At 47.1% G+C, this 27,168-nt stretch overlaps 1 protein-coding gene across 4 annotated transcripts in view; it reads right to left on the reverse strand.

Annotated features, from left to right (window-relative positions):
* The window catches only part of LOC138259209 (zinc finger protein 436-like), a 77,133-nt gene that overhangs the window by 41,169 nt on the left and 8,796 nt on the right, over positions 1–27,168 (reverse strand). For 3 of the 4 annotated variants that reach the window (XM_069206785.1, XM_069206784.1, XM_069206783.1), the window contains exon 2: positions 3,913–4,033. Coding sequence is in view for 2 of the 4 variants with exons in the window: in XM_069206783.1 (XP_069062884.1) it covers positions 3,913–4,033 (121 nt within the window). In the remaining 2 variants the exon portion in view is untranslated. Of the gene's footprint in view, positions 1–3,912; positions 4,049–27,168 lie in introns of all 4 variants that reach the window. The other variant, XM_069206782.1, reaches the window with a different exon arrangement.

The following is a 27,168-nucleotide window of genomic DNA, read 5'->3' on the forward strand; positions in this document are numbered from 1 at the left end:
GTGTTATTAGTACATTAGTGAGGAGTTGGAGTGATAGGGGAGGGGGTGAGGGTGGGGGTGTGTGATAGCATGCAGGTAGGGTGGGGGATATGATAGTTAAGATTTGACTTACTAGTGTCCACTCCTCCACCGACTCCTCCGAGGCCCTCTGGATGCATGATGGTCAAGACCTGCTCCTCCCATGTTGTTAGTTGTGGCGGAGGAGGTGGGGGTCCGCCGCCAGTCCGCTGAATCGTGATGTTGTGTCTGGAGACCACTGAACGCACCTTCCCCCGTAGGTCGTTCCACCCCTTCCTGATGTCCTCCCGATTTCTTGGATGCTGTCCCACAGCGTTGACCATGTCGACGATTCTTCGCCATAGCTCCATCTTCCTGGCTATGGAGGTGTGCTGCACCTGTGATCCAAATAGCTGTGGCTCTACCCGTACGATTTCCTCCACCATGACCCTGAGCTCCCCTCGGAAAACCTGGGGTGTCTTTGGCGTGCCATGGGGTGGTGTAGGTGATGTGTGGGGTGGTGTGGCGTGTTTTGAGCGTGGATGTTGTATGGGTGATGGTGTTGTGTGCCGCTGTGTGGTGGGGTTGTCTACTGCTGTGGTCTCTGTCTGTCGCCTTTGTCTATAGTTTTTGGTCGTAGGGGTTTGTGGGTGATGTGGGTGTGTGTTTTATATTGTGTTGGGTGTGTGGGAGTGGTGTTTGTATGTGTATCAGGTGTGTGTATTTGGAATTGTCCAATGTGGCGGTGTTTTGGAGATGTGTGTGTATTGTGAGAGCGGCGGTGTGTACCGCCAATGGAATACCGCGGTTGAAAGACCGCTGCGTGGATTCGTGGGTCGTGATAGCATGGGCGTGTTTCTGTTGGCATGACGGTGGAGGAATTGTTTTTGCCAGTTTATCACTGACCTTTGGTGTGGCGGACTTGTGTGGGTGTCTGAATTTCGGCGTATTCCGTGCTGTGGGTCATAATAGCTGTGGCGGAATTCCGCGGCCGCGGCGGTGTATTGGCGGTCTTCTGCACGGCGGTAAGCGGCTTTTACCGCCAATGTTGTAATGACCCCCTTTATGTTTTGTTCAGTTTAGCTGCCTATTGGCTTTAACATGGAGTTAGCCATTACATTCTGTATTCAGTTTAGTTGCCTATTGGCTTTGACATGGCAATAGACATTCAGTTTAGCTGCCTATTGGCTTTGACATGGCATTAGCCATTACATTCTGTATTTAGTTTAGCTGCCTATTGGCTTTGACATGACATTAGGCATTACATTTGATATTTAGGTTAGCTGCCTATTGGCTTTAACGTGGGGTTGGACATTGCAGTTGAGACATTGCAGATGAGCTGTGTTTTTCCAAGCTGTGTTTTTCCACAAGATGGACCAAGCTGTTTTCTTCACACCAGACCTTAGCTGATAAGAGCATGTAGATTTTGTGTTTACCTCGCAATCCAGTCTGAGAACGGGGAGCTCAGGAGAATTGGCCTCTCTCCAAGGTTCTTCAGCTCTCACACTGAGTTTGTTTTTAAGGATGACTCTGGGCTACAGAGAGCTAGATTAAATCTGCTTGACTTCAGACAGGAACTAGACGTCAGTTGCCTGTTTCCAGTTTGGGTAGAGAATCTCTTTCTCGCAGTTGACCGGAGTCATCAAATTGCAGACCCCAGAAAGATGAAGCTGAGCTATAGGCCCTACGGTGATGAATATTGACTTTTATGCTTTGCTTTGAAGTTACGCTATAGTAAACGTCTTCACCTATATTTGCTGTGTACATTGCAACTGAGAAGTACTTTGATATATTTTGCTTTCATTGCTGCGACTACTTTTGAATGTGTGCTTCCAATCTACTAATTTCGTCTCTCAGGAACTTGTGGGTGGGGAATTAATAACAATAAATGTCTTCTTTAAACTCAGAAGTGCATTCCAGAGAGGTTCTGTAAGCTTGGTTATGAGATAAGAAGGAAAGCAGAACAGGTCCATATGTGGTTTGACCACTTCTTCCAGCATCGTGCTCCAACATTCTCTGTGGCTACAGCTCTGCAGTCCTCCTCTCGTGCGCACTTGACAGCTCAGGATAGGTCACTGCTGTTCTCCTTTGCACCATGGGGAGGTCAGCATTTCTGACTCCATTCCTCTTCTCAATACTTGAAGAATAGGGGAAGACACCTCATTAAAGCTAAATGTCTATTACAGATGCTTGCTGCTCCTTTTCTGCCTATGAAGAACAGCCAGTCTTCTCACTGAACCCTTGCTGTCTGCTACTTGAGCCGCATCCTCTCCTGCAAATTAGCTGGTCACGGTCTCATCAGTAAAGACTGACTCCCTGGGGTTCAGTCAAATCCATGCCTGTTGTAATGGTAACGAAGTGCAGCCTTACATGTAGAACAAAGAACCAGGACACAGCAATCTTTAAAAAAAAGGCTCTACAAATCCTCAAATAGGCAGCGTGGTAGATAAGCAGGTGCAACGCAGAACGCCCATTACAAGCTATGATGTTATCAGCTCATTGCCCAGGTTACTTCTTTCTCTGGGCACACAGATGAGCTAACAATGCTACATATCTAGGAGAATAATAGTTTCACTAGCTTATCCATTCCTGAAATTTAGCCACACACAGAGGAAAGAGACAGCTCAACTTCTCTGGGCCTTCAAATTCAATAAAAAAAATTATTGGCACAGCCGCAGTGCTTAATTTGTAAATAAAGAGGTGCGGTGCTCAAAGCCCTCCTCTTAAACACGAGGCTGCTGTAATTAAATCTGCCAGCACTGAATACTGAGGCAGCTAATCCTGAAGCCATCTCGGGCCTTTTCAATCCATTTACGGCCACCCCTGCCCCTGTAGCTCATCCTGCAACTTTCTACTTCCTCCCTTTATGGCGCTTTTTAGTTTTTCCTTCTTCCGTCTTTCCCATTTGTGTCTTTTGCTTGCAGCTAATGCTTGAGGCAGAAGAATAAGCCCCGGCCTTCAAAAATAAGTGCCGGTGCTCAGCACCGGAAACAACAAGCACAAAGTAAGCACTGCACAGCCGTAACCAAGGAATGCAGAGAGAATTACAATGGGACACAGATATGTATGGGACAGACAGGATACAAATACAAAATGGAAAGCAGTCAGTATGAAAATATCAAGAAGTAAGACAGGTCGGGACTTGGGGTATAATGACAGAAGTGTTGTATCCGTGATTGAAAAGCAACATATCAATGTGTGTAGACTGTTTAGTACTACATTGGAGGATGAGGCAGGTCTGGAATGATGGACACTGGTATGTACAGGAAGAGAAGTGCTGATTCATGTCTAACGCCATGGTATCGCGGGAAAGTATAAAAATAATGGGATGGAATATTTGGAAAATAATTGAATCAAGTCTGTGATTATGTCCACTTCTTGAGGTTATATGGTTTTTCAAAGTGGAACAGAAGAATTGAAGCAAGTCTACTTTTAAGAACAGTGGCAGAGTTACATGGAAGCTCATTGAGGCATTAATAGGTGTGGTCAGGTTTACAATTATGACTGCGGTATCTCCACTAAAATACAGAGGGCAAGGCTGGGCTGAACATGAGCCTATTCATATGGACACAAAATATCTCACAAACAGATCATGAAATATGGGGTGCTTTGGACAGAGATGCATTGAAAGAACCATATGGGATTTAGCAACCACATAAACTAGTGCACAAGGATAGTGAGCAGTATTCCATTCCGCTCTCTTGGCTGGAATGGCAGATAGATGTTGAGATTATATCGTAGGTGAGGTATACTGAGAGTTGCATAAAAGTCGTTTTTCTTGCATTTACAATATCAGTACAATACAGTAACTCACAAGGTACAATGAGATATGCAATAAGTAAAGATTATGCTAAACTTAAGCCACCCAAAACCTTCTTTATTCCTGTAAAGATATAAAAAAATATATATATTTACCGGTTGAGTCTACATTTTTGTTAGCTGGCTTCTTTGATGATTCCTTTGCATGCTCTTTTTCTGTACGTTTCCACTTTTCTTCATCGAAAGAGAAAGCAGAGACAGGGCGTTTGAGAGGTACCTTGAAAAACAAAAACTGAAATTACACCGCAGGTATGAACGTGGAGCGAGAGGTAGATAATTAAAATATCCTATTTCATGCACAATCATAGCACATTTATATCAACAATAAAAACAGAAGTTTACATCCTTCATTCAAAGATATCTTCCAGGATGATTATTACACAAACTTTAAATGGAAAAGAAAAACTGGCACAAAATGACACGCTTAAAACTAATGACGCCAGAGTCAGATAGCAGTAAATGCGGAATTCTGATACACATTGCCCTGTAAATAAGTATAACAAGTTTAACAAGGTAAACATTTCTGTCGACCTTATTATGAGTAGTATGCTGGCCAATGTATCTGATACACAAAAATAAATCACAGTACACAGTGTTGCACTAGTGGTTTATATTACATTTCTCGTTCCTAAATCTGTGTGCATCCATGCAAGCCCACGGTATAGTAAGAAAACAACACTCTATCATGCAGAGAAACAGTCTTTTCATTATTCATTTTAGAGTTAAGCAATAGCGCATGCCAAACAGTGACAGCTTTAACGCTGGAGGCGCCGGGAGGAACAGTAGTTTTTGGTGCCCCACCAATTACCTCCTCCTTGAATTCCCTCACTGCCACCCTACAACAGATCCCTTCATCTCTCCATAGCTCCTCTCACACTTACATTACATTTGTTTTAAAGTGCTGGTTGGGGTTGGCTATACTAATGAGAATGTATATCCACCCAAAACTAGCAACATTAGGAATAGATAATGAAAGACGGGGACAAACATAGCGGCCTACCCTATATTATAAAGTTTGCATGCAGCGCTTTGATGCCCGTTCACAAGTCACCGTTCTATATTAGGATTATAACTTATGAATGCAAATAACTAAAGGATTTATGTGATAAAAGCAGTAACTTACTGAGCTATCCACATAAAATACAGTTCTGTGATCTGCATGGTGCGCATTGTTTGCAGAAGGCATATTAACCCTCTGCGCTACTTTATGATGAGTCAAACTACAACTAGACAAAACTCGATTTTTCGCCAGCAGGAACATTAATCACCAGAGTTATCTTGACATTTTTATTGCTGCATGAAAACTGCTGGAGGCACAAGGAACTCTGCAACAGGTGCTTTTTTATTTATAAACAATTTTTATTGGTTTTGTTGCAAGAAGAAAAAGAAGGAACAACACGAAAAGGAGGAAGAAAAACATTGCACAGGTAAGGTCTGGCGCAACCAGCTTAGAGTCATACTTACAATGACAATATCTTTTAACCATATGACAGATCCACAACATTGCTATACAGTAGGGAGACACACATGCATGTTTGGTTCACGTGAGAAGCCCCAGTCATTTCTCCCCACACCTTCTTGTGTTTATGGGGACAGCCCCTCACCTCATAAACCAACTTTTCTTGGTTTGCACACCACACTACTCCGCGCCTCAATTTCTGGAGGAACGGCCCATTGGGAGAGTTCCAGGCAGCTGCTTGGCCACCAGCATGGCCGTACCAACAAATGTGCGGTCAGCTCTTGTGCCTTCCAGCTCCTCCATCGTGCCCAGCAGAACCAATTTTGGGGACAGCTGTTGCTCCCTTCCCAGCACAATGTTCAATTTGCAATTTATCTTACCCCAGTATTCCACAGTATACCTGTATTAGCGGACATGTCCAAATCATATGAAAGAGGTCTGCCGAGTCCCTTGCACACCGCAGACATTGAGCGGAGGGGCAAACCCCCACCCGATATAGTCTGTCAGGAGATAGGTAAGCCCTACAAAAAGTATAGCTGCACTGCATGCAGTCTCGCGGACACCGCCAATGTTCTGGGCACCATTAGCACTTCCACCTAGTCAGTCTCCTCAATGGATCCCAGCCATCCCTCCCATTTGTTCCTGATTTTGTTTAGGTTGCCTGGAGCATTGGTAATTAACATTTTGTAGATTTGGGATACTCCTTTCTTCCCCAAGTCACCCATTAGTAGCTTAGCCTCTGGTGGACTGTATTCCAGTACTGAGTCTGTGCGGGAAAAGTGCTTGCCCAGGGCATGCCAGAGTTGGAGATATTTGAAGAACTGTGTGCAGGACAGTAGAAAGTCAGATTGCAAATTGTGAGAGGATCGCATGGTGTCCTCCCTCCATACGTCTGCTAGGTGCCAAATGCCCACGAGGTCCCATTTCACAAACCAACCCCAGCGCAGCCGACCCGCACAGCCACCTGCTGTGCCACAGTGCAATCTGCAGGGTGATGACCTTGTTCCATTGGGTATGTCGCAGAGCTGCTCGCCGAAGACCGCTCACTTGATCATGGGTCACTTGATCCATGTCTCGGGAAAGCGGTGAGCCATAAAGAAGATCTAGAATGCGTGAAAATCTCAGCAAGTTTAGCTCTAACTGATAGGCCGGGTCCGCCCACCCCCCATTAAACCAGTCGTGCACCACCAGGAGTTGTGATGCTAAGTAGTACAGGTATGAGTTAGCCATACCCATACCCCCATCATAAACCCCCCTCTGGCAGTGTTGTAGGTCTACCCGGTGCCTCACGCCATACCAGCGGAACCAGGTGGTGGCTCTCACCAGAGCCTGGAGCCAGGGGCGTGTGATAAAAATCAGAAATATATAACGCCACAAGAACCAGGATGTTTAACGGCAGTGCTTGCCATCTTTGTAGATCTGCCTTTTTTCGGGATAATAATGGCATCAGGTTTAGGGTCCATGTGAGTTCCAGAAGGAGGGCCACTCATATACCAACGTATTTAAAGCTCAGCCGGCGTATGGGCACCACTTCCTGCCATTCATAGCAATTTCATGACAGAGTTAGGGGCACCAACACCGACTTGGCGGGGTTCATTTTGAGCCCAGATGCCTATTCATAACAGCGCAGAAGGTGGAAGCTCCTTGGACCAGTTTCATTGGGTTCCCTCATATAAAGCAGAACATCGTAGGCGTGAATCCACACTGACCTGGGTGAATCATCAGCAGTAGCACCCTTTTAGGATGGGAGGCGAGAAATGTGGCATACATTTTCACTTTGCTTTTAATAAGAGATATTGGCCTATAATCGGCATACTGCTGCGACAGTGGTTGAGCTTTGGGAAGCACCAAAATAGTGCTGACATCTAACCCCTCTGGAAAGGAGCCCTGTCGGTCTACTTACTCATATAAAGCTACGAGGTACAGCACCAGGTCGTCCCGGAACACTTTGTAATACTCTGATGGAAACCTATTGGGCCCAGGAGCCCTACCCGTCCCCAGCGCAGAGATGGCTTCTCCGATTTCTTCACCTGTTAGAGGTTCCTCAAGTATTTTTGCCTCTGCAGGGGGCAATTCAGGGAGGGGAATGTCTGTTAAAAATTGGCGGGCATGATCTGAGTAAATCACTGCTGAGGCCTGATATAGTTCCTTGTAATATGATGCGAACGTGTCTACCACTTCTTGGAGCTTGGAGACAGGTTCCCTATGTGCGTTAAAGATATCAGGGATAATTCTAGAGGACTGATGGTGGGAAGCCAAACAGTACAGCAGATTCCCATTTTTGTCCCCCCATCCATACACCCTGGCATTGGCCGCTCGCCAAAGGTGTTTAGCCGCCTCTAGAGAGTGGTCACGGATCTCCTCTCAGATCAGTAGGAGCTGTCTGGCCACCACTTTGCTTGGCTGCGTACTCTGTTCCGCCTCCAGCTGGATAGCCTGGGCCTCTAGCTGAGTAATGTGAAGGGTCTGGGGACACTCTTAGGAGCGGATAAGGCTCCTGGCCGTCCCCGTATAACTGCCTTAACTGTGGCCCAGAGGACTCTTGGCGACGTAACCGAATCTTCATTGAGGGCGAAATATTCCTGAAATGCCTGCTTCAACTGTTGGGCATAAGGTTTCTGCTGCAGGTACCATGCATTCATTTGCCATATAGGGCCGACCAACGCCTGAGCAGGCCCCATAACAAACCAGAGCAGCACATGGTCAGATATCCCGTGAAATAGAATTTCAATGTGCGTGAGGTGGCAGCAATCTGTGGCGGGTAAGAACACAAGGTCAATTCTAGACTGCGTATGATGGGCCGCTGAAGTGTGCGTAAAGTGTCGGTGCCGTGGGTGCCACACCCTCCACGCATCACATAGCCCTGTGGACGCCAGCCACCCCAAAAATCAGCCGGCGTGGCCTGCCTGTGGGCCGATGGTGACCCAGACACGTCCAGCCTGGGGTCGAGAACTGCATTGAAGTCTCCCCCTAACATGGTGACTCCCCTGGGTAGATTCAGGAGCAAGTTGGCAAGATCGTTTAGAGTCCCACGTACTGCCGCTGGCGAGGTGTATTTGCTAATGGCATTGATTGTGAGGCCCTCAACTTTTCCAGGCACGGCCACATATCGCCCCTGTGGATCCCTCTACACTTGGGTAATCGCCATAGGAAATGAGCGGTGGAGCAGTATTTCTATGCCCTTAGAGCCATGCACAAACCCGGCATGGTATACCCTGTCAAAGCCCTTACGGGCCAAAAGAACGAGTTACTTACCTTCGGTAACGACTTTTCTGGTGGATACATTAGCTACCTGTGGATTCCTCACCTATTGAATACTCCGCTTGCGCCAGCATTCAACGGAAATCTTCTTCCTAGCTTCTGCACGTCGACGAGGACGTCACAATTGCCCACGCGACGCCGTCTGACGTCATACAAGCAATAAGAGGTCCTCGCCGACGTGCCGACGTCAGTACCAACATTTTTACCGTGCCCAAGACGAATAGGCCATTGAAACAATCAATCATATAACAATATTTAATAACATCAAAGTTAAAAACAACATTCCAAAAACTAATTTTTTTTTTAAAGTAAATAAATAAATGCATAAATATATATATACACAATATATGTACAAGCCCTCAACTACCAAGAGGAGCACACCCAAGAATAACTTGGTTAGACCAGACAGGCAACGGGGAGGCGGGTGGGACCGTGAGGAATCCACATGTAGCTAATGTATCCACGAGAAAAGTTGTTACCGAAGGTAAGTAACTCGTTCTTCTGATGGATACAACTACCTGTGGATTCCTCACCTATTGAATAGAGTCCCAAAGCAGTACCGCACTCGGTGGAGGGTGCTTGAATGGTCAAACCAAGAAATCCTGCAGCACTGACCGTGCAAAATGGCCATCCCTCCTAACCTCTGAATCCAAGCAGTAAAGCTTCGCAAAAGTGTGGAGGGATGACCAAGTTGCGGCCTTGCAGATGTCGACCACATGAACACCCCTAGCCAAGGCTGAAGAGGCCGACTTAGCTCTGGTGGAATGAGCTCTTATTCCATCATGGGGTAGCTTCTTTGCCAGAGAATAACACAGTTTAATGCAAAGAATGACCCACCTGGAGAGTGTTCTCTTGTGGACTGCCCTTCCTCTCCTCTTTCCCACGTACCCGATGAAGAGCTGATCCTCCAACCTGAAATCCTTTGTTCTGTCCACGTAGAAGCTCAGCGCTCTCCTCGGGTCTAATCGGTGCAGTCTTTCTTCCTCTTTCGAAGGATGAGGTGGAGGATAAAACGAGGAAAGAGTAATTGTTTGGGCCATATGAAAGGGTGAAACAGCCTTCGGCAGGAAAGCAGCCTTGGTCCTCAACACCACCTTATCCCCATAAAAAGATGTGTATGGGGGTTTAACAGATAGAGCCTGCAGTTCACTCACTCTTCTTGCTGAAGTAATTCAACAAGGAAAACAGTCTTCAGAACTAATAATCTTAAAGGGCAAGAATGCATTGGCTCAAACGGCGAGCCCATAAGAAAAGTCAAGAATAGGTTAAGATCCCACTGGGGCATAATGAAAGGAGTGGGAGGAAATGTATTAATGAGACCTTTTAAAAATCTTAGTACTATAGGAGATCTAAATAAAGAAGGCTGGTCTGGAAGACATAGAAAGGCTGACAGGGCCGATAAATATCCCTTGACTGTAGCCACTGCAAAACCCCTCTGTGCCAGGGACAACGCAAAAGACAAGATATCCGATAAGTGGGCACGCAAGGGATCAATTTGCTTCTCTCCACACCATATCACAAATTTAGCCCACCTGTTAGCATAGATAGATTTAGTGGAGTGTCACCTGGCCGATAAAATAACATCCTCTACCTCAGGTGGGAGAGAAAAGGAACTCAGGTTGCCCAGTTCAATCTCCAGACATGAAGGTGCAGGCTCTGGAGGTGGGGGTGTAAAACCTGCCCCTGCGAGAGGAGGTCTGCCCTGAGAGGGAGACAGAGCAGGGGGCACAGAGAGAGTTGGAGAAGATCCGAATACCATACCCTTCTCGGCCAATCCGGAGCTATTAAGATGACTTGGGTCCGGTCTTGGAGAATTCTCCTCAAAACCCGAGGAATCAAAGGTATGGGGGAAAACGCGTAAAGCAACTGGTCGCGCCAGGTCATCTGAAACGCGTCCCCCAATGTTCCTTGTACCGGATACTGGAGGCTGCAGAACAACGGGCAGTGCGAGTTCTCCCGAGTGGCAAAAAGATCTATCCGAGGAATCCCCCACATCTGGAAGATTTGATGGACTAGATCCGGATGGAGACGCCACTCGTGATCGGTCGAGAAATGCCGACTGAGACTGTCCGCACGCACGTTCAAGACTCCGGCCAGATGATTTACTACCAAGCAAATCCGATGGTCCCTTGCCCAGGACCATAGCCGCAGAGCTTCTCTGCAGAGAAGGTACGACCCTACTCATCCATGTTTGTTTATATACCACATCGCGGTAGTATTGTCCGTCAGGACCTGAACCGACTGACCGCAAAGGGAAGGGAGGAAGGCCTTGAGTGCAAGACGTATTGCCTGCAACTCCAACAGATTTATATGAAACATCTGTTCCACTGGAGACCAATGACCTTTGACCTCCAGGTCCCCCAGATGAGCTCCCCACCCTAGAGTGGAAGCATCCGTTATTACTGTGGTCACCGGCGGCGGTTGCGAGAACGGCCTTCCTTGGGAAAGATTGCTGTCCGCAATCCACCATTTTAAATCCGCAGCAGCGTCCCTGGAGATCTTTACCGATCCCTCGAGATCCCCTTTGTGTTGAGACCACTGCTTCCGGAGGCACCAGTGAAGAGCCCTCATGTGCCAGCGTGCGTGAGTGACCAGCAGAATGCAAGAAGCAAACAGACCGAGCAGACATAGGACCTTGAGGACTGGAACAACTGCTCCACTTTGAAACATTGGAACCAACTCCTGAATGTCCTGAATCCGCTGAGGCGGAGGAAAGGCGCGACTCAATGTTGTATCCAGTACTGCCCCTATGAACAGGAGGCGCTGAGAGGGCTCCAGGTGAGATTTGGGCACATTCACTGAAAAACCCAGGTCGAACAACAACTGGGTTGTCGACTGTAGGTGATGCAACACGAGCTCCGGTGACTTGGCTTTGATCAACCAGTCGTCCAGGTAAGGAAATACTGCTATCCCCTTCCTTCTGAGCTCTGCCGCAACCACCGACATCACCTTTGTGAAGACTCGGGGTGCCGAAGTAAGACCAAACGGAAGGACCGCAAACTGATAGTGCTGCGACCCCACCACAAACCGGAGATACTTCCTGTGCGACTTGAGTATCGGGATATGAAAGTAAGCATCCTGCAAGTCGACAGACACCATCCAATCTCCATCGTTCAGCGCCAAAAGCACCTGAGCTAGGGTCAGCATCTTGAACTTCTCCTGTTTGAGGAACCAATTCAAGATCCTCAGGTCCAGGACTGGCCTCAACCGACCATCCTTCTTGGGGATCAGGAAGTATCTTGAGTAACAACCCTGACCCCTCTCCTGCTCTGGAACCAACTCCACCGCACCTTTTGAAAGGAGGACTTGAACCTCCTGTTCTAGTAACAGGAGATGCTCTTCTGAACAGTAGGATGGGCGGGGCGGGATGGGGGGAGGAAACTCCCGAAAGGGAAGGTCATAGCCTTTCCCCACAATGCTGGTGACCCAGGAGTCTGATGTTATAACCTCCCACTTGCGGAGAAAGTTCAATAACCTCCCCCCTACAGGAGTGGTATGAGAAGGAATTGGTGGAAGACTAAGGCTGCTTCCCATGCTGCACCCCTCCAGAGGAAGAGAAACAGGCAGAGTGCTGCTGGGCGGCTCCCCTGGTTCGGACCCTACCCCTCCCCCTGTACGATCTGTAGGAGAGAGCAGAGGTGGGTTGTTGCTGAAATCTGCCTCGAAAGGAGGAGGAGGAACCACGACCAAACCCCCGAAACCTTCTAAAAAATCTGGAGGAAACAGAAGAAGAGGCCTGCAAGCCTAAAGACTTTGCCGTGGCCCTACTCTCCTTAAACCTCTCTAGGGCAGAGTCCGCCTTGGAGCCAAAAAGTTTATCCCCATCGAAGGGAAGGTCCAAGAGGGTTGACTGTACATCAGACGAGAAACCAGAGCTACGAAGCCAGGCTTGCCTCCTTGTAGCAACAGCAGTACCCATAGCCCTGGCTACAGAGTCAGTCGTATCCAGTCCAGATTGGATTACTTGGGTTGCCGCTGCTTGAGCATCAGAAACTAGGTTCATCACCTCTTGAGGCACTTCAGTATGGGACGACTTTATTTCGTCCATCAGGGCGTAAATGTATCTTCCCAAAATACATGTAGCATTTGTGGATTTTAAAGCCATGCTACATGACGAAAAAGCCTTTTTAGAAGAATGGTCCATCTTCTTCGAGTCTCTGTCCGAAGGCACAGCTGGAAATGAACCTGGGGCAGAACGGGATGAACATGAAGCCTGAACCACCAGGCTTTCAGGGGTTGGCTGCCTGGACAGAAAGCCTGGGTCAGCAGGAGCCACTCGATATCTTCGAGCCACCGATCTGTTCACTGCAGAAGATGACACCGGCTTCTTCCATATTTGCAGTGTTGGATCTAACAGAGCCTCATTAAAAGGCAGAAGAGGCTCTGCAGCTGTTGAAGCAGGATGCAATACTTCTGTTAAAATATTAGGCTTAGGTTCAGACACAAGCAAAGGAAGGACCAAAAAATCAGCTGCTTTCTTAACGACTGAGTGGAATGATGCAGCCTCCTCCGTATACTCTCCAGGTGATGTTAAGTCCCATTCTGGAGAGGTGTCCAAACCACTGGCTGTATCTAAACCATGGAGGTCTCCTTGAGATTCCTCAATCTCTCCCTCCTCCAATGCCTGCTTCCGATATTCTTGCTCCTCAAGGAGGCGAAGAGCAAGCCTCCTCGAGTGTAACCTGGCCTTAATTCTAGGCGTCGACATGGCTTCAGCAGACGTCGAAGCTTGAGGTCGATCCTCGGATCCTTCAGACGCCGGATCCATCAGCGCCATGGTACGAGGCCAAAGGCGGACAGGAGACTCCTCTGGCGCCGGAGCCACAGATCTACTCGGCGTCACCGGTTGAGAGGGTGACGCTATAGGCGCTGGTGCCGAGCCCACATTTCCCATGGGAAGAAAGGGCATAAAAGGTGCTGGTCGTAACGGAGCCGGAGCACCCATGTTGAAAGCCAAAGGGCCCGAAGGACCAGCCGGTCCACCACCTGGAGCCATCTGCTGAAAAATTGTAAACATCGCATTCAAGAATGCGGAACTGTCGGCTCCTGGGGCTGGGAAAGCCGGGTACTGAGGAGCCTGGGCTTGAGGCGACATCGGCGCCGGCCCCGGCGTCTGTGAAGCTGGTGAGAAGTCCTGACGCTGAGGAACCTCAAACACCGATGGAGGATTCACAGGCGACGTCGGCGAAGTTGGTGAAGTCGGTGATGCAAACTGCGTCTGTGGCTGGGGAGAGATGGTGGGACTCACTTCCCATGTCTTCCGGCGTCGAGCTGAAGGCGACCTCGAACGCGATCTCTCCCTACTTGACCGGCGCCGAGATTCACGACGACGACAGGAGTCACGATGACGCCGATGCGACTTCGGAGAAGAGGACTTGCGATGATGTCGCTTTTCTTTTTTCTTCGACTTTGCCAAAAAGAGCTTTGCTTCTCGCTCTTTTAACGCCTTCGGATTCATCCTTTGACAAGAGTCACATTTGTCAACGTCGTGGTCGGAGCTGAGACACCACAAACAGTCAGTATGTGGGTCCGTAACCGACATCTTGCCACCGCACTCATTGCAGACCTTGAATCCGGATTTTCTTTGCGACATTCTATCTTTTTTTCAAAGAAGAAACAGCAAAAATAACTGTAACTACGTCGAGTAGTAACAGTAGCTCCCTCGAAGAATAACCGTTGTTCGAATGGCACAGAGAAAAGGGAACTGACGTCGGTGAAGACTTCTTATTGCTTGTATGACGTCAGACGGCGTCGCGTGGGCAATTGTGACGTCGACGTGCAGAAGCTAGGAAGAAGATTTCCATTGAATGCTGACGCAAAGGGAAGTATTCAATAGGTGAGAAATACACAGGGAGTTGTATCCATCAGAAATGGAAAGTGGTCCCCTAGGAGATGAGTCTCTTGCAGCATAACCATGTCAGGCCGGTGGATGTGGACAAATGCAAGTAAGGCTGCGCGTCTGATCTTATCTAGAAGACAATTAACGGTCCATGAGATAATATGTACCGGTCCAATTTTGTCTGCAGGTGTATGACCATCAAAGTTCTACCCTAGGTCCTCCCAGGTATCCTTTGGGTCCTTCCCTGATCGTGTAAGTATAATGTCTCGGTGTGGTGTACTCTCCGCTCTACAGCAGATTTGACAAACTCCCTGTGCATTTGTTGGAAACAGCGACAAACAATGAACCAAGATAACAATAACGAGCGCATCATTACATGGCCTGAACTCCCATACCCCCCAACTCCCACCCCAAACTTCCCCCAAGAAATCATCTCACTCACTAACACAGCGAGCTCTAAACCCCAATCGATTGGGCAGTGGAGGACTCCTCCATAGCGTCAGATTAAAGAGTGTTGGAAACTAGGCAGTTATAATGCAGCGTATGTTTATTGTGAGCTTCACTAGCCCTTCCCTCCCCTCCCAACTGAATTTACAGCACCCGACTTCGGGACAGATCAGAGTCACTAGCCGTCTCCAGGCCTCAGGCATCCGCTCCTCTGCCTGTGGCCCCTCCTCCGCTCCTCCCGGGCCATTGCTTGCCAATTGCTCTAGTAGGGTCTCTGACATCGTACCCCTGGATGGGGGCCTCACAGGGAGCAGGAGCATGAACCCTGCAGCGCCCTGCGCCTCCTGGGGCAAGTATGTTGTCGTGGGCCGGGTGGCCATCACCACTGACTGTCCGTTGGTACTCTGTCCTGAGTCTGCTGTGGGCCACCACCGGGGGGAACCTGAGGGACATCCTTGGTTATCCATGTCCATGCTGCCGTAGGGTTCTCAAAAATATGGGTCCTATTGTTATGCACCACTCAGAGCCTCGCAGGGAAAAGAAGACAGTAGGGTATTTGCATCGCTCTCAGATTCTGCTTGACTTCTGTGTAGGATCGGCGTTGCAATTGAACATCTCTCGTGTAATCTGGAAATACAAAGATCACCTTTGGAGCGTGTCTCCTGTAGTACTCAATCTCTGCCTTTAAAGTTGAAGAAACAAAGGTCTAGGCGGGGAGCCTAGTGGTGGCCTGGACTGCAGAGCTCGGTGAGCTCACTCTATGGCGAACCATGGCGTGAGGCGGTCTCCAGGCATCGAGGATCTGACCCAATCCTCCAAGAAAGAGGCTAGAGAGGAGGCCGCTGAGCTCTCCGGAAGGCCTACGATACGAAGGTTATTGTGTCTGGATCTGTTTTCAGCGTCTTCTGCACTGCGATGTAGTTCTCCTATATGGGCCGATAGTGTGGACACTTGTGTTTTCAAGGCGACCAGCTCATCTTCTATGGTAGATATTCTTGATTCTGCTTCCATAATCTGAGCAGTCGCATTGCAGAGATCCTCTGACCTCCACAATCTTGGCTTCCACCGCAGCCTGGGATGTTTGGATAGCTTGAAGAATGGTTGCCAGGTCGCCGGCGAGCACTGGTTTCCCGCCAGAGCTCCCGGTGCCAGATCTCCAACATGATTCGCGTTGGAGCCCGTAGCAAATTGATCTATGCATGTTTGTGCTGCCGCGGGCCGTGCCAGCTTGTCCTTGCCCATTACGGCTCTCGCAGTCTACAGTTATCTCAGCAGCAGACACTGTCGGACCCACGCCTAGCCTGCGTTTTCCCCAGCGTGATCAGCTGGGATCTCTGTTACTGGACCCCAGGCCTTGCAGAGCCTCAGGGCGCAGATCAAGTCTCGCTATGTAGACCCCCCCCTCGAAGGAGGCTAGCTTCCAAGCACTACCTCATCCCGAGGCAGCAGCGTCCAGGCCCTGCTCAAGATGCATATATTCACAGCTGCTTCACTTGGCTGCACCACTCTCCAACCTGCTGCAAATTTGTCTCCAATGGCCGGAGAACCACCAGGCCTCAGTCTCTAGGTTCGGGATCTTCCTTTAGAGTGGTCGCTCCAACTACCTCCGGTCATCCTGCCGCGGCGCAGTATCTCCGTCCCTCCAGTCGTGGTGGCACTGGGGCCGTTTAAAAGGGGGGGCAGGACCTGCCACGCCCCCATCCTGCACCCACCACCACTCTCCCGCTGTGCCGCATCCTTACCACTTGTTTGCCACCGCCCGGTCCTTGCTGGGCCACCTCCGCACTGTCCTGGTGGCAGGAGGGGGGTCAGCACTGTTTTTTCCTACGGTTGGGGGGGCTCTCCCGGTCTCAGCACCGTCGCCGCCCGCGACTCCAGGCAAACCTCAGGGGGGCCGGGGTCCAGGCCCAGGGACAGCCGCGCACCCCAGGGCCCACTGCACAGCCCACTCTCCAACTGTCTCTCCGTGTTCCACACGATGCCTGCAGCTGCTTGGGCCGCCTCTCCTGACGGGCGGAATCTGCGCTGGCTTGGCTTCAGGCGGGGAGGCTGTGCACCCCGCTGCTCCTTCGGCCCCCAGGAACACTTCAAAGGGGGTGGGGAGGGGTCCCAGCAGCCTCTCTCTTTTCTTCTTTCTGGCTGGCACACTCTGGCGGCCCACGGCACAACCCAGGCTCCTCGCTCTGTTTCCGCCTGCTGCCATTCCTCGCTGCTCCCTCCTCCCCACCTTCCGCTCGCTGCCACCCGGGTTGCTTCCTCCACGGGCAGCCTCCGACCTCTTGCGGGAGCGGCTGTGGAGTCGCTCGCCTCTCCAGCACGCTGGGGCCACAGATGCCCCTGCCCAGCCACCAGTTGCACCAGGCCGCCATTTTAGGTGCAGCCTTCTCCACGTCGCCTCGCTGCATGCTTGGTCCCCGGGGCTCTCTTTTCCCACGTGGCCGCTCCGGAGGCAGCAGACAGTCTCACGGCACCTGCCACGCACATGAAAAGGGCTGAGATGGGCGTTGCCTAAGGCGAATGACGGAGGGGTCCGGAGCACTACAAAAGTGCGACCGCCATCTTGAAGCCTTGGCCACACTCCCAGGTACTTTTAAAATCGTAAGTTACTTCTACACCTAGCGTCCCAGAGGTCAGGGCCAGGCACGGCTGCACCATTTGCACCCCCCTAAAGCCGGTTCTGCATGCCTTGTAATTAAGTAGCTAGGATTACTTAACTTTGGCATCTCTGGAGCCTGTCTTAATATATTTCAATCTATGGATGAATAGAAATCCATCTTTAAACACCATTGTGTTTTTTACTCAAGTAATCCAAGTGGTTCATCTTCACACAAAGCTGATGTGTGGGTTGAGCCAATCCAACACCCTCTCCCAGGAAAATTATAGCCTGCAACATATATGATAGCTTGGTCACCTCAGACTATCCCTCCCAATCATCTCTAACCATCTATGCAGATATCACAGAAAATGATTTACTGATAATCCAAATACCTCTCAGACTTCCTCAAAAGATGTGACCAGTACTGAGAAACAACAGAGAGGCAATAAAAGGCATGCAAGACATGAAAGTACACGGGACAGTTTGATCACAGAGATAAGGCAAGTAGGCAAACAAGTGAAGAGAAGGAAAATTAAATCTCTGGAGCAGATACACTGGTGAAGAAAGATTACCCAATATAGGATGACCATAAATGATAAACAAGCTAGACTTTTAGACAACTATCATGCGATCATGGTAGAAACCTTGATAATACTGATAGGTAATATGGACATGCAATATACATGTGGTGGGTAGGGGAAACAACAAATATACATATTGTTATGATGTCAGAACAAGATCACCCTTACCCTTGAGGCCCTAGATGTACCGGCCTACTTTTTCCCTTCAGCTAAGTATTGGTTCAATCTGTTTCTAGAATTTCTTCCCTGGAAATGTGATTGGGTGAATGGTGGTAAACTATGTCGCTTACAAAAATAAACTTCCCCCATTTTGTCCTTTATATCAGTGTTTTCAAAACTGTGGGTTACAACCCACTGGTGGATCACACCCTGATTTTTGGTGCGTCGCGAAAGTCGAAGCAATAATTAAAAATGCCTTTAAATTCTGTACTTATGTTGTTACATTTCCCGCCCTTCAAAGAGAGAGGTGAAATGCCAGGTTACGTCTTCTCCTGCGGTCAGAGAAAGAAAGGTTTTGGCTCCTGCACTATTGGCAATGCTAAAGCAAGGATAGCCATATTGTTGTTATTATACTTTGTCCAAAATCATTCTAAGAGGCTTGTCCGGGCATTCGCATGCAAGGGTGGTGTGTTGATTACATCCGGCCTGCAACACTTAATGCCTTCTCTGTATTACTTCAAATTCTGCACCGCTCACAGTATCAGCACTGCTCCAGAGTTGGAGACTGCACAGCCTTCGTTCATGCCAGTTGCTAGGCCGCTACCCAGGGTATCTGTACATACTAGATCATGGATGGGAACCTGCCATCTAGTCAAGCCGTGCCACAGACAGAAAAGTCCATCTTGAAGCTAACTCAATATACTAACAAGAGTGATCAAAGAAGAGCAGCACTTACAACTAATATAAATACTTAGATAATTCATCAGATCAATCATCACTGGACCCAAACAAAGAAGACCTTATGTACTGCCTAATCAAACTCAAGAAGGAATATGACAATTTGCCGTCTGAGTGCTTACAATAATTATGCACTGTCCTGTGGCTAGACAAACCAGACATGAGGAAAAGCAAGCTGCTGGTACAACTCTAAGTGCACTAAGCAGATTAACACCCTCTCAATAAAAGCTGTAGGAATATGAACATTAGAATACGAGGCAGGGCAAGATATTATCAGCGTATGAAGCTCATAAAAAGAAACTAAAACGGATAATATTACTACTTTTCTACATAGATTATTTGGTGGGGTGGGCTTGAAGGTGAACTTGAACTTCCACATAAGCAAAGAAAAGGCCCATAGAAGAGTCAAAAAGAGGATAAAAGCAGAAAGATGTTGTGGCTAAATGGGCCAATTCCCTGTGTAAGAAAGGATTCTCTAAGAGGCAAGAGCAATGGGCAATATCATTTTCTAGGTAGTGGTCAAGACTTTTATTTAGTCACCTTACCAATAAGGAAGCTATTTAAATCAATCATTGAGGAGTTGAATCCAAAGAAAATCAGATATCGATAGCTCTTCCAAACAGGGCTACAATTTACAATGTACCACAGAAAAGTTAACATGCAATGCTAGAAGAGGGAAGGTTAATACTAAAATTCACGGAGAAAGCAATTTCAGAGAAAGGCAGCGCTATGACCCCTGGACATAGGAGGAAAAAGTGACCAAAATTACTCAGAGTCATGCGAAGGGAGAAAAGGGGCCTGCCTATAAGAGATGGGCCAACACATAGTTAAGATATACAGTTGGTTCTGTGACTTTAGTGCTAACAAAGAATAATATATGATGTGCAAAGATATTTGACAGGAAGTAGGAGTGGGGAAGGAGGGGAGTGCTGTCCACGATATACATCAGGAAAGTCAAAGGGGGACAAAGACATTGCATTCTAGTGATTTGATTTTAGGCTGAACTAGCAGCGCGCAAGCGCTGCTTTTCTGCCCTGTTGTAATCTAATTGTCGGCTTTAACCACGCCCAACTTACGCCCATCACTTTCATTCGTTTCTGGGCTTGCCTTTCAATACCTTGATGCCATTGGTATTTGCTTTAAGTTTGTCCCACCTTGAGGCTGATTTGTTATGCATTGCAGACTGATCCCTTTACATGGATAAATGCAAGACTGCCGATACACTTCAACGTGGGCGAATACTTTTCCCTTTTGTCTCTCCCCTTTGCGCTCCATGGTAGCCATGGCGCTCACAGCACGAACTTGATCAGCGGTATTGGAACACTCATCACATTTTTTTTTTTTTACTTTCTCCTTAATGCTCCATAGCTTTCAAAAACACTTATAAATGCATTATGTTAAAAACAGAGAAATTCTCAAAGCGGCTGTCCTGACACAGCGGGAGTGCTGATACTACAATATTCACAGCACTCGGGAAACTCGCCCCATAATGCTTTGTGGGGCATTAATTTTACAAAACATTTTAGCCACAACTCAGCCTGTGGTGGTCCTAGGACATTGGGACCACCTTCAAAATTTTCCTAACGGTGTGCTCTTTCTGTCTAGATCATCCCTGGGACCTCACAACTAGGTCAGTGGGGACCCCAAAATATTAACCCCTCTTACCAAATCAATGTATTTTAAGCGTTCTCATGGCTGGAACTTCTGTCATACAGCTGGGAGTAGTTTGTGATTTAAGGGCCTTGTTTGTAGTATCATTGCAGTAGGTCTGCTAGCCCTAAAAATGTGTAATACATTATGCCCTCAATGGGTTAAATATATGGTTACATTGCATTACTTTCCGTCATTTTCTTTTCATGTGGTTATGCCCTCTAGGGTCTGACTATATGGTTACATGTCCATGTTTTTTACAAATGTTATTTTTATTGCAGTGTCCTCTAGGGGTTGTTATGAGAATTACAGTTACTATACTATAATATTTGCGGTACGAAAACTCGCCCCATATTCTTTGCAGGGCATTACTTTTACAAAACATTTTTACTCATAACGTTTCGACCACCTTCGAAACGTTCACCACACAACATGCTCTTTCTGTCTAGATCATATCTGGGTACCCACACTAGGTTAGTGGGGGCCCAAAAATAATAGCCCCTCACACCATTCAGTGTCTTTTTAAGCTCTCTTATGGCTGGAACTTTTGTTTTACAGCTGGGGTAGTTTGTGTTTTAAGGGCCTTGTTTGAAATAATATTCCAGTATGCCTGCTAGCAACAAGTGGCTTCCCATTGAGTTTGTTTCCCAACAAGCACTGGCGAGGCCAATAGTTCAAACCTTTGGGACAGATTGGCTTTGCAAATTGTTTTAGCCATGCTGCGCAGGATCCCAGATTACTCATCCTTGATGAGGTGCAGCATGGCTAATAAACAGGAAGGAAGCCTATGTGGCTGGTCATGTCATTTTGTGGGTGCTTGCAACAAGCATGAACATGTCTACAAAATGACACAAGCATTTTTCTTTTTGTTTACAAATCTTAGTTGGATTGGTAAACAAAAAAAATTATGCAAGTGGGTGGGTGAAAAGAACACTGGTGGGGGAAATAACATGGAGAGCAGAATCACAGAAGGCTGACTCACAGAGGGCTGGGAAGCAACAAAGAAGTATGCAAGGGGGGCAAAACAGGGCGCACGGAAAGGGAAGCAAACAGGGACAGCACAGCATGATGATTGGAAGTGAAAGAACAAGAGAGCCTTACATGGTGTTCAAGAGCATGGAAAGGTGGCAGAAAAGGTGAAACTCTATACAAATGAAAGCGTACATAGAAGCGGTTAGAAGGAAAAGGTTTTCGAAAATTAAATTTTGATAATGTTACAAAAAGTAATGTGCTCAGAGAAGCAAGCAAGCTGAATGGTAAAAATGTAAACAAACCCGTAGACTAATTAAGAAAAGTGTGGTTTACATTTTTTAAATAATGATAGAGTTAATTAAATGTGCTGAAAGAAGTATAGGAAAGGTCCTAGAGTAAATGGATTAAAACATATAGTGCACGGGAGAACAAAGGGAAGGACAAATCGTATATAACTGCAAATGCACTGCGTGGGTCTCAAAGGAAAAAGGTTTTGAAAGTTGAACTTTTATAATGCTATAAAAATAGGTGTACTGGGAGAGGTGGGGAAACACAGAGGACGGGAAAATGCATGCACTCTTGTAGTAGAGTGGTTTTAAAAAAGAGGAAAAAAAGGTTGCCGAAACCAAGACACTTTTGGAAGGATAAAATGAGCCAGTACAATAAAGGGTCAACAAGCGATGCTCTGTGGGAGGGTCACAGACTACATGGATGGCTTACAACAAATAAAATCACTAAATAGAACGCAAGAAAATCAGAGTAACAAAACAAAAAGCCAATGAAAACCAATGGGTGGGGTTGCTTTTAAGGTCAGCTATTGAAGTCCCCAATAAGTCTTTAGCAAGCAGATACTGTGCTGTGCGGCAGCCTTCAATCTAAAAATGGCACAAGCAGCAATTACAATACATAAAGAGTTCCCACGTTTAGGTTTAGGCATGTACCATCTTAAAGACCCAAACTGGTGTTAAAGAGCAAACGCTAGAAATGATCCAAGCACTGACTACAACCTATGCAATTGCTAGACTACAGAAATAGTTTAGGTCAGCTTTTCTCCAACAATTGTCTGAGTCTTTAAACTGGCATAGGATAATGTTTTAGATAGACCCAAAAAAGAAGGGCGTTGATAAAAAGAGGTAGTAAAACTTTGAAACATATGATGCACACTGGAGACGGATCAGGTCAACAATTTTACTCCACAAGACAATGGAAACTATTCTACAGGTAGTGGCAGAGGGTTTGTTGATGCTATTTTGTCATTATCACTCACAGGAGGCTAAGGGGTGTATGAATTTGTCCACTGACAATCAAGCAATGAAATCTTCAAAGATCTGAAAATGGAGAACAGAAAACATAGCTTTATTGCTTACATGGGATGGAAAGATACTGAACATAATAAACTGTGATGGGCTTAATGTGGCGATCAGGGGCAAAGTTTTCAGCGGTAGCTGTACAAATAGAGTTCAAAGAAGCTATTGAATGATCACCTTAAAAAAGAATGAAAAACAGCACAAAAATAAAAAATGTAATGATGCTGAGATAAATACTTCAGAGGCAAAATAAACTTGATGCATACAAATAAACTGGGGATAGCGCTTCTCTTCCTAAAATAAATCTCTCATGAAAATGAAAACAAAACTTATTGGATACTTATGCGCAGGCTAAGGACAAAACAAAATTGAGCAAACGAGGTAGAGATAATTTATACTAGGGATGAGATGGTGTGATTACAAAAACAAAAGAGCTCAAGGTTTTTCAGGATTTTCACCAGAAAGTGGAGACATTTGGACAGAAAGATAAGCCAGAATAGAAGGAATACCTAAACAGCCAACAGCGCAGCAGTTAACCCCACAATAAGGAGCAGATTAGAAAACCCAGATTGACATAGCAGTCAAAGTAGCCACTCGTTCTCTGAAATTCAACAAATCGCCATACCATGATTGGTTCACTCTGGTTTATATGAAAAGCTATGAGGAAACATCAACATGACCCCAAACAAAGATCTAAAACACATTTCATATAAATTACATAATGGCAAGTACTTGATGGCTGATAGATGCTAATGTATTCCTAATTGCAAGGCCAGGTAAAGATCCAAGAAAGTGTAGGCGGTAGATACAAAGATACGGTTCCTGCCAGCACTGGGTCGCACAGATAATTTACCATAGTCCTCTGCTCCTGCACACCCACCACGCTGGGGTCACACTGCCTCTTGCTCCTCCTGAACAGTCACTCCTCCTGCAAGATTGCAGTCTTTTTCCCTCTCTCAACAGGTAAGCTGGTGTCTAGGCACTTTAAAGTAGGTGATCAGCTCTTGCAAGAAGAGATAAACGATCACCTCTTGCAACAAAGGATAGATTTTGGTGATATTACCTCACCTCTGGAAAGTTGGCTGATATGCAGCCATCAACTCTGGCTGCCCAGCAGTCGTCTGAGTGTGCTGTGGAACACTAGCTTCCTTGGTCATACAGAACCTGAAACTGGAACCACAAGTGGGTCAATGGGTCTTACTTTTATACTGTCAAAGCAGGTAGGAGATGTAAATCCACTGCCGGGTTGACATGGTCCTTGTTAGACCTGACAGTCTTAGGGTGGTCATCCCCCAACTTTTTGCCTGCCTGCCTCCACTTTTCTGACACTGTTTTTGCTTGTTTTAGGACTGCTAACCCGTGCTTAAGTGCATATGCTCTCTCCCTTAAACATGGTAACACTGGTTCATCCCCAATTGGCATATTTGATTTACTTATAGATCCCTAGTAAAGTGCACTACATGTGCTCAGGGCCTGTAAATTAAATGCTATTAGTGGGCTTGCAGCACTGATGGTGCCACCCACCTATGTAGTCCCTTAACCATGTCTCAGGCCTGCCATTGCAAGGCCTGTGTGTTCAGTTGCACTGACACTTTGACTTGGCATTTAAAGCCTTAAAATCTCCTTTTTCTACATATAAGTCACCCCTAAGGTAGGGCCTTGGTAGGGTGCTCTGTAGGTAAAAGGCAGGACATGTACATATATGTTTTATATGTCCTGGTAGTGGAAAACTCCTAAATTAGTTTTCCACTACTGTGAGGCCTGCTACTTTCAAAGAGTAGCGTAAGGACTGCCCTCATATACTTTTTGAGTGGTAGATTCTGATCTGAAAGGGATAACCAGGTCTTATTTAGTATGGCCAGAATGGTAATAGAAAATCCTACTTGTTAGTGAAGTTGGATTTTATATTACTATTTTAGAAATGCCACTTTCAGAAAGTGTGCATTTCTCTGCACTTAAAGCCATCTATGCCTTACAGCCTGTCTCCAATCAAAGTCTGGTCTGTGCTAGTTGACAGCTACCTTGTGCATTTCACCCAGACAGCCATAAACATAGGACACTCAGAAACATCTGTATTGATTTGCATACTGAATGGGTCTTCCTGGGCTGGAAGGGTGGAGGGCCTGACACTTACATGTCAAAGGCCAGCGGCCTGGCCTCACACAAAAGATTGATAACCCCCCAACAGTGACCCTGGCAGGCAGTACTGGGCTGAAAGGGGGAACTTATGCACTTCAAAACCACTCTTTGAAGTCTCCTCCACATCAAAGGCATTTTGGGGTATATGAACTGGGGCTCTGTCCCACCAACTCAGACACTTCTGTACCTGCATCTGAACTCTGTCAGAAGACCTGCCTGACTGCCCAAAGGACTCTCTGGACTGTTTTGCTGAGAAGGACTGCTGCCCTGCTGGCCTCAGACTGTGCTGGAAGGACTCTGCCTTCCCCCAAACTTGCTCTCCAAGGGTTTGGATTGCCTCCTGTTCTGAAGTCTCAGGGACAGCAAAGACTTAAACTGCTAGCTTTTTGCTAGAATCGACTCCAGCGACACCGGAGCGACTTCAGTGATGCTGCAGCCTGCTCCCGCCACGTGGACCTCGCTGCACGCAACGACCATGGCCTACAACACAAGTCCAACGTTGCTGCGACTCCGCTGACATCACTCAGGGTACTTGCGACACTGCGAAGTCGACACATCACGTCCTGACGGACAGGGATGAGCAACCCCGGCGGATCACAAGCAATCGACACACCGCGGATGCTGGCGCATCATCTTTCCCTGCAGCCAGATGGAACCGACACCTCACCTCCACCTGCTTCACAGCACGGAACCGATGCCTCTTTCCTCGGAAGCCGTAAGGGACTGATGTCATACCGACTCCGGCAACGCCTCATCCTGACTCTATACGACGTCCCTGTTCTTCGTTTTCAAAAGGTACTGTACCTGGGGGTCCGTGCCACTCCCTGACCGGCACTGGTGGTGTCAGATTGTTGGGAACGACTCCGTCAACAATGCTGTGATAGCCCCGGTTGGAGTTATTGTGTTTTCTCTGCACTTTAGTTGGATTTAGGGCCAGATGTAGCAAAGGCTTTTACCCATTCTGTGTCTGTGGGAAAAAGTGTTCGTACATATGGACTAGGATTTGGGTCCCTATTTGGACAAAGGTGTACACCTCTGCCAACTATGGACCCCATTTCTAACAGTCCTCCTTTCAAGCTCCTTTCGCAGCTGCTCCCCTGACACAGCTTTGTGTAAAGCAATGAGTCACACAGCAGGATAGTCTCAGGTTTGGGGAACCCACAAAAGAGGCAGCAAGAGGTTAGAAGAGCTTTATATACCTGGCTGTCAAGAGTAATCAGGGAAAAGACAAAAAGCTGGCTTCCCCAAAAGAGTACCTTTTATCTTGGACAACAGGAATTGTAGTCACACTATTCACCCCCATTATGTATCACATGGCGGTGCTACACGAATACTAATCAGCAGCTTCTCTCATCAATGGGACTAATCGGATTTCTTAAGAAACCATGTCCTGTCTCTCCTGATGTATCTGTCTAGGACTTCTCCCTCCAGCTATGTTATTAATACACGTCCATTGTCTGGGAGACAAAATTACCTTAATCTTGTGCAAACTGCCAGGCTCATCCAAGATGGATTCGATAGATCTGCACTACTGTGGTTCATTGATACACACCATGCATATACCACACAGCCGCAGAGAAGCCAAATTTACCACACGCGATCCCAGCTGAACTCATTAGTGACCCATATTAAAAGGTCTGGTCGCCCCTGGGGAGTAACAAAACACACTACACTGCCACCAGTGCCCTATGTAATAAGTTAACGGCAGGGATGGTTGTACACATAGTAGTCCACTGTCTGTTTAACACTGGCATGCTTAGTGGTGCCCCCCAGGTCATCATGTCAAGGGACAGGCCTAGACTTCTGTGCAAAACACTAGATTAGTGTAAGTTTGGGACCAAAATCAAAACATATACATGCTGTTGAGCACTCAGGGTAGTAGAACATCCCTGTACACCATTCAGCAGACTTTCCCCTCCCAGCAGTTTCACTATACTCCAAGAGGGAGTTCAACTGTGAGATAAAGAACTACAGTTTTGAGAAAAATACTACATGTAATATGATTGAGACCAATATTTACAAAATAGACCTTCAGAGGTCTACGGAGCAGAATATGCCTAAATGGATATATTTCTGGGGTTCCCACTCTCTCCATGTTATTGGTGTTTCTATGGGGTGCCAAGCAAAACTGATCAAAGAACTGTGAGAAACTTAAGGCATTACTTTTTGTGGGAAGATATAAAAGATCAAGTTTTTTGTGGAAG

Source organism: Pleurodeles waltl, chromosome 9, assembly GCF_031143425.1.
Source record: "Pleurodeles waltl isolate 20211129_DDA chromosome 9, aPleWal1.hap1.20221129, whole genome shotgun sequence".
Classification (NCBI taxonomy): Eukaryota; Metazoa; Chordata; class Amphibia; order Caudata; family Salamandridae; genus Pleurodeles; species Pleurodeles waltl.